This window comes from Microcebus murinus, chromosome 18, assembly GCF_040939455.1.
Source record: "Microcebus murinus isolate Inina chromosome 18, M.murinus_Inina_mat1.0, whole genome shotgun sequence".
Taxonomy (NCBI): domain Eukaryota; kingdom Metazoa; phylum Chordata; class Mammalia; order Primates; family Cheirogaleidae; genus Microcebus; species Microcebus murinus.
Window position 1 is genome coordinate 47,598,818 of NC_134121.1, and position 8,563 is coordinate 47,607,380.

The 8,563-nt window shown below is 42.0% G+C and overlaps 1 protein-coding gene across 2 annotated transcripts in view; it reads left to right on the plus strand.

Moving 5' to 3' along the window:
- Nucleotides 1–3,292, plus strand: part of ITGB3 (integrin subunit beta 3) — a 52,621-nt gene extending 49,329 nt beyond the window's left edge. For both annotated transcript variants that reach the window (XM_012751082.3, XM_075994658.1), the window contains one exon: nucleotides 401–3,292. In XM_012751082.3, the coding sequence (XP_012606536.1) occupies nucleotides 401–466 (66 nt within the window). In that variant the 3' untranslated portion in view covers nucleotides 467–3,292. The remainder of the gene's footprint in view (nucleotides 1–400) is intronic.
- The last annotated feature ends 5,271 nt before the right edge of the window (nucleotides 3,293–8,563 follow it).

The following is an 8,563-nucleotide window of genomic DNA, read 5'->3' on the forward strand; positions in this document are numbered from 1 at the left end:
TGGGCAACAGCCGTCCTCTGTGTTCTGACTGCCACCTGCTACATTTCACATCCCCAGCACTGTCACAATGAAGGAAAAGGGGAAAAGGGCAATGGAAGGGAGAAATGGAGAGGTTGGGTAGAAGCTATCCCAGAATGTTGTGGGATCACCAAAAATTGATGGTCTGAATTTAAACCCTTAGAAATAGTGTCAGGATGGCATTCTGCCTTGCCTCTCCTCATTTCCTGTCCATTCCCATCCTGAGAGCTAAAGTGTGAATAAAATGAGTACTAACCTGTTTCATTGATGGTATATTCTAGAGAAGGGTGTCTCAGGCAGACTTCTCAGTTGAGATTTAAACATTTAGGGCAGGGAAGGACCGAGGCATTCACTGTAAGACACTTTTCTGTTCTCTCTGCAGGCCAACAACCCACTGTATAAGGAGGCCACGTCCACCTTCACCAACATCACCTACCGGGGCACTTAATGACCTGCAGTCACCGTCAGATCATTATCAGACTGTGCCGGGATTGTGGGAGTCTCTGCTGTCATGTTTACAGAGGACAGTATTTGTGGGGTGGGATTTGGGGCTTGGAGTGGGGTGGGTTGGGAGAACATCAGCATGTGGAAGTGTGGGTCTCTGTGTGTGTGTGTGTGCGTGTTGCGTGTGAGGGAATGTGTATAATTTAAAACTTGTGATGTGTCCTAATAAGCAGAGCTCCTCGGCCTTTGTCCTCAGAATGCCTCCTGCAGGGACTCTTCCTGCTTAGCTTGAGGGGGACCGTGGAGCTGAGCAGGTGTTCTTCATTACCTCAGTGAGAAGCCAGCTGTCCTCGTGAGGCCATTCTCTCTGAAGAAAAGGGCAGGGCTGAGGTCTCTGAATCCAGAGGAAGGGACACCAAGCCTTGGCTCTACCCTGAGTTCATAAGTTTATGGTTCTTGGGCCTGACTCTCAGTAGCCATGTAGGAACTACTGGGCTTTTGCTGCCCCAGTGTGTCACCTGGGCCTCTATTCGCTTTCCCATCCCTCAGGCTGAAGAAGGGGTCAGGGGAGAGCTGGACTGTCCGAGCTGCCTGTGCCTTTTACCATCCCCAGTCCAGCTATGGTTCTCTCACAGGGGAGTCCTTGCTACCTAATTCTTTGACCTTTTGGGAGTAAGGATGGCAGGGCCACTCAGGGGTCATGCATGGCCTGGGGGATGTGCCAGCATCATAATCACAGCCCTTCAGATTTGGGTCATTGGCAGCTCCATGCTGGAGGTTTGTTTAGGAGAAATGTGCCAACCTTAGACTACCACCACCTCTTTACCTCCTACTGCCACACCCTCGCTGCTGCAGACCTTTGCCATGTGCTGAGGATTTCTCTCATGACCAAATGCTTTTCCTCCACGGGAGAATGCTATAGTTTAGAGCCAGAGGTCTGGGCCTACCCTTCAGGCCTTTTGCTCCTTGTCCAAGGCACCTCCATGTACCTAACCCTGTGCCTCTGTGTGCTATATCCATCCATGGGGCTGATGGCATTTATCTACTACCTCTTGGGTGTCTTGTGAAGGAATCATTCCAGTGGGTCTACTGGGCATAAGTACCAGGATGGAATGATGGGCCAGTTGTATCAGCATGTGTGTGTGACCTGTTCTTCTATGGGCCACACAACCTCACTTAACTCAGTCTTTGATCTGAGAGGCCACAAGTGCAATTTTATTTTGTTTTTCTCATCGGGGCACCTGAATCCATGATAAGGTTTGCTTCATCTAAAGGAACATGTACATGAAAATACTTTCATTGTATCTGTAAGTTTATGTGATAGCAAAGAAGGAAGCATAGAAAACCACACAAACATGGGGTATGCAGACACTTGGGGGGACATAGCATCATTCCTAGCAAGTCACTGCCCAGTCGCTAGCTCTGTAAGGGGCTTTCTAATCCCCGAAGCCTGTGGGGATGGATGTATGGACACACTGGACCTCTCCTGAGGAGGAAGGACTGTTCTTTTATCCCATCAATAGCAGTTGCTCCATTGGCGTTGACATACATCTAACATTAAAAACCACCCTCCCCCACTGCCCAGGAAAAAGGGAAAGACTTATAAACAGTGGTCTGATGAGCAGAAAATCTGAGTCCTGGCCTCAGTGTTGCAAGTAAGGAATCTTTAACCTTAATTAAGAAAAGTCACTTCTCCCTGGGGCTCAGTTTTCTACTCTGAAAAATGATGGGTTTGAACAGCTACTCTTGAAGGTCTCTTTCAGTATCAACAATGTAAGATTTTGGGACTTACTGTGGCATCAAGTATGCAGTCAAAATTCTGTGGAATATTGATACTATTTGTTTTTCTAGTTGGGAGATCTGAGAAGACCTGGCTTTGGCAAGAGCAGATGTCATTCCATATCACCTTTCTCAGTGAAAGTCTCATCCCATCCTCTCTCTAAGCCCCTTCACCAACTTTTGTTAATAGTTATGTCTCCTGATGTAGCACTGAAGTTCCATTTAGTTATTATTTCTTACTTCACTTTACATACATTTGCATCCACATATTAGGGAAGAGGAATCCACAGGAAGTAGCTGAAATGTATTAATATATTCTGTACCCTTGTGTTAATATAGTAAGTAAGCCTTGGGATTAGGAATGGGGTAATGACTGAGCCCGGTCTCACCCATGGATTACTCCTTACTGTAGGGAATGGGAATTTGGTAAAGGGATAAATGGGGGTGGGGGAGGGATAACCATGAATCTAACAAATTTATAACCTAACTGTAACCTTCAGCTACTGAGACAGAGTCCATGAGACTATTAGTGGGACATTTTCTTAGATAAGATGGTTTATGTGAAGAAACTATATTAAAGGGGGAAGAAAATGTATAAAGGATGAATAAAATCAGTAGGAGTCTCGTCTGAGCTACTGGAATTAGGTTCATAGGCCTTGAAGACCAGTACTGTTTGTATGTGGGGATAATCTGTAGCTCTGTTCCGAGATAGTGAACAGCAGTCAGTTTTGGTACATAGGGTGAACAGCTATGTGGCATTCTGGCATTGGATAACATAGCACAAAGGGATTGTGCTCAGTTCTTTTGGAGATCATTTATGTCCAGACTCAGGATCTGCGTATATACAGAAAACTTTGAACATTCCTAACAAGTTGCCATATTAGAAGTCAGTTATTTACCTCTCAGATATTCCTAGACCATCCATGATTTCAAGATACTTCTCTTTTTTAAGTATTCCTGGTTGAAATTACTTATGTCCCTTTCTGATTTCCTAATCACCCTCTGTGTTTGAGTTGTGCAACATTGAATTAAATGTGCTTTCCGAAAAGAATTTGCCTAAGGCTGCCCAGTGCTTCCTGTGTTGTTATTTCTGTTTCCTTTGGGTGAAAAGAATAAGTGTCATTGCCTCACAAATGATTACTTTAGAACACGCATGTTTCTAAATGTAACAGAATGATGACTGCTGTGGGTACTGAAGCTAGCTTCAGAAGCCAGGGCTTTTCTTTAGACTTAATATATTTTCAAAATGAGTAGGTTATTACTGTTCTAAGAGTTTTTTTTTAATTGAGTATTATTTAGGAATTTGTACAACTTCAATAGAACAGACTTCCAAAACAGCCTAGCTTTTGTTTGTAGGAAGCATAAATGGATAAAATAAAGGCTTTATGGCGGCCGGGCGCGGTGGCTCACGCCTGTAATCCTAGCACTCTGGGAGGCCGAGGCGGGTGGATTGCTCAAGGTCAGGAGTTCAAAACCAGCCTGAGCGAGACCCCGTCTCTACCATAAAAATAGAAAGAAATTAATTGGCCAACTAATATATATATATATAAAAATCAGCCGGGCATGGTGGCTTGTGCCTGTAGTCCCAGCTACTTGGGAGGCTGAGGCAGGAGGATGGCTTGAGCCCAGGAGTTTGAGGTTGCTGTGAGCTAGGCTGACGCCACGGCACTCACTCTAGCCTAGGCAAGAAAGCTAGACTCTGTCTCAAAAAAAAAAAAAAAAAAAAAAAAAAAAAGGCTTTATGGCAAATTATTTATAGGACCATGTAATACACAAATTTTATTTAAGGCAATGGGTATCAATGTTTGGTCCCAAGACCAGCAACATAAAAATCAGCTGAAAATTTGTTAACAATGAAAATTGACAGGCCCTAACCTAGAACTACTTGAATCAGAAAATCTGGGGATGGAGGCCAGAAATCTGTATTTTAATAAACCTTCCTGGTGATTCTGATACATGCTCAAGTTTGAGAACAGCTGATTTGAGGAATCACATACGTATCCATCTGGCCTAGAAAAAAGTTTATAGTAAATCAGCTTGGTTACTATATGCTTAAGAACATATCTTGGCTGATTCAGAAAATCAAATATTCAGCCAGACAAAATGAAAATCTACTTTTGATCCATTTTCCAAGTTAAGTGTTCTCGGGCTTCTTGGGTTCACTCACGGCCACAAATTCCCATGAAAAACTAAAAGAACAGATCCAAATCCAGGGAAAACAGCTAATAGGATACTTGGCAGGCACGTAAGAAAGCTTTTTATGTGTAGCAAGCTGCAAGCAAGAAAATATTCTTACAGAATTTATTCACAGGAGATGGGAACAAAATCAATTATTAGCATTATCATACATAGGATGCTGAAATAAGACTTTAGAATTTGTAACTTTACTTTTTGTTATTTAAAATTTATTGAGAACTGACAGTGTGGGATTTGAGCACTTTACAGAACACTCATAACCTTTGCCTTTGAGTCTTAAATTCCCTACAGAATGTACATTTTTTTGAACACAATACAATGCATGACATCATAGATTACATGAACATAGACTGAGTCCTTTTATAGTGGAATCTTGTGAGATTTGCTGTGTTTTATGTACATCTCAGTGCTGACTAAATGTCTGGATGAAATTGGAGGATCTTATGTGAAAATGAAATGAAAAGCTATATGTCAAACCACATTTGTAATCCTTTAACTCTTGGACTCTGCAGTCTCAACTTTACGTAACAGAGCCATCTAATGACCACTGGGACCAATTACAAGCAGATTGTCTGGGAATTACAATGCACTCAATTTTCACCATGACATAATGGAATGATAATATATGCTTTGCAAATAAGTCATCTAAAAATCATTTGTATTTAGTTTTATAATACAATATATTTATGGGAATACATATTGCTAATTTCATTTGCCTAAAACATGCAAGGAGGCAGTCTTAGATGTTTGTGATTAGAGTTAAGTATATCACTAAATAAAATTTTAAAAATCCACTTAATGTAGCTACCTAAGAATAGTTTGTATGTGAAGGGAAAAGTAAGAGATCAGGAACCTTATCACCTTCCTTGCAGCTTCTAATGTCATAATGATGTCCCTCTAACTCCTTGCATAAAGGAAAACATCAGCTGGTATTTGCTGACAATACACCAAAGAATGCACACTGAAAGCAACATTTAGAAAATTTAAGAGCCTTTAGGCAAAATGCCCATTGTAAATTATTCATTAGCTGTGTCTTGGAAAGAACTTTGTAAGGAAAAAGTTTCACAATTGATTTTCTTTTACCCAGTATGTTAGCTGGGTTTTCCAGTCACTCGTAAATAATTGGCATGATTCTTTGGAGAGGTCCCAGTGATGAGTGTGTAAATATCACTTTGGCCAACGGAAATACTTGAAACGCGTTGATGGGTATATGCTGGGCTTTGCCTTTCCTGACCTTTATAAACACCATTATGACGGGGATTGCTAATTGTGCCCCAGTATCTGTTTTCCCATTCTCACACAGTATTAGAACTCCTAGATTTTAGTTGGGCACATGGCTTCCCAGAATAAATACTATGTTTCAGAGTCTCTCTTGTAGCTAAATATGCCATATCCATCTTATGAGATAGATAATGAGATGTAAGTGAAAGAGGCACATGGAACTTCCAGTAAATGCCATTTAAGGGAAAGAGCATACCTTTCTCCATTTCCTTCATCCTGCAGGCTGGAATGTAGAGGCAATAGCTGGAATTTAAGCAGCCACCAGAGGTCAATATGTGACCTAGAGGATTGTACTATTTTATTTAGTGATTTTTCTTTTTCTTTTTCAAAGGACATAGAATCTCAGTATGTTGCCCAGGCTGGACTCTCAACTTCTGGGCTCGAGTAATCCTCCTGCCTCAGCCTCCCAAGTAGCTGGGCTACTACTGCGGGGATTGTATTAACTATCTATTGCTGCATAAGAAATTACCTCACAATTTAGCAGCTTAAAACAACAAACATTATCTTGCAGTTTCTGCAGTCAGAAATTCAGGAATGGCTTAGCTGGGTGCTTCTGGCTCAGAGTTGCTCATGAGGCTGTAGTCAAACTGTTGGCCAGGACTGCAGTCAACTGAAGGCTCAAAGAGGCTGGAGAATCTTTTTCCAAGATGGTTTACTCACATGCTGCTGGCAGGAGGCCTCAATTCCATGCTGGCTATGCGCAGTAGCTCCTCACCACTTGGACACCTCCATGGTGTCTGCATGACATGTCAGCTTGAGTGTCTGCATGACATGTCAGCTGATATCTCCCAGAGGGAGTAGTCCCAGGGAGAGTACAGAGGAAGCCACAGTGTTTTATATGACTTAGTTTTGTGTCACACCATCACTTCTGCCATACTCTATTCATTATAAGTAGCTCACTAAATCCAGCCAACATTCAAGGGGAGGGGAGTAGATGCCACTCTTGAAGGAAGGAGCATGTGGACAGAATCATTGCCCTCTAAAGGTATGCACATCCTAATCCCCAGAACCTGTGACTATGTTAGCTCACATGGAATAAAGGAATGTGTTGATATAATTAAAGATCTTGAGATAAGGGGATTATCCTGGATTATGTGGGCAAGCTCAATGTAATCACAAGGGTCCTTATGAGGAGGCAGGAGGGTCAGAGTGAGAGTGACAGGCAGAGTAAGAATGTAATGGTGGAAGTAGGTCAGGGTGACATGGCCCTGAGTCGAGGAATGCATACAGTCCATAGAAGCTGGGAAAGGCAAGGAATGGATTCTCCTCTGCAGCCTCCAGAAGAAATGCAGCCTTTGAATTTAACCCTGTAAGACTCATTTTGGATCTCTGACCTCCAGAAATGTAAGATAATAAATTTGGGTTGTTTAAACCACTGAGTTGTGGTCATTTGTTACCACAGCAACAGGAAACTAATACAGACATCAAAGTGTTTGTGGACATATTTAATAACCATCACAGTCCACCCTCTGGCCACAAATTATTTATAGTTCTCCAAAATAAACTTAACCCTCTCAAGGCCCCAGAGTCTTGTCCTATTATAGCATCAACTCCAAGTTCAGAATCTTATCCTTTACCTAGGTCCAGGGGCATAGGAGCCTTGTTGGGTGTGATTCCTTATATAGTTACTCAATCAAATACTTACCTCTCCATCTGAAGTTCTGTGAACTGAAGGAAAAAGTTATATGCTCTTTTCCCACAACAACCAATGTAAGTGGTGGGACAGACAGGATAACTGGTGTAGTATAGACAATCCTGTTCTAGCAGGTGGAAATCCAGAGGCACCCAGAAGTCACTGGTTCATAGAAATTCTGAAATCTACTTGGTACAAGTTTGGAGTTCCATATTCAAAGCCTGAGAAGTATTTTCTACGGCTTTCAGTTCTACCCTCTGTACTCATTGTCTAAGTCATCCTTTTATCATGAAAGGTATCATGCATTTGCACCTACATAGTTTTCTCAGCCTGCTTCCCGCTTGTCGAAATGTGGGGGTCCAAAGGCCTCCTTTCCTTTTTTGTACTCTCAGCCCAAGCTTAAAGTGTTTCTGACGATACAATTCTCTTAAAAAAATTTGTGAATCTCCTGTGAATCTTACGAGGTTTTAGTCCATGAGATAAAAACCACACCCGCAAATTTCTTTGAGATGTCTTTCTCTATGTTAGGCTTCTGCTGAAGGAAAAAGACCTGTCCTTCTTAGAAGCCCTGCTGTTTGAATAAGAGGACCTGTGAAACATACTCTTAAAAATTTTAGAGGGTCTTTTGTCCGACTGAACAGTATTCTGAGGTACCACCCTTAAACACCACTGTGATGAAAGCCAGTGGAGCAATAAAATAGAAGAAGCCTATGTCCTTAAATTTTGGCACATAATATCAGCCCTAGAGAGTATCTCTCAAGCTCCTGAATGTGAGAGAGAAATAAAAGTCTACCTTTTCAGAGACAGGGTCTTGCTCTGTTGCCCATGCTAGAGTATAGTGATGTGATAGTATCTCACTGTAACCTCCAACTCCTGGGTTCAAGTGATTCTCCTGCCTCAGCCTCCCGAGTAGCTGGGATTACAGGCATGCACCACAATGCCCAGCTAATTATTAAAATTTATTATAGAGACAGTGCCTTGCCTTGCTGTGTTGCCCAGGTTGGTCTCAAACTCCTGGCCTCAAGCAATCTTCCAGCCTTGGCCTCCCAATGTGCTAGGATTACAGGTGTAAGCCACTGTACCAGCCTCAAAACTACAATTGTTCAAGATTTGTTAAGCATCCACAATCTGTTGATTAGCATGCAGGCTGAACCCATCATAATCTTTACACATTAGAAATTGATGCATTATGAATAGGTAGAAAATGTTGTT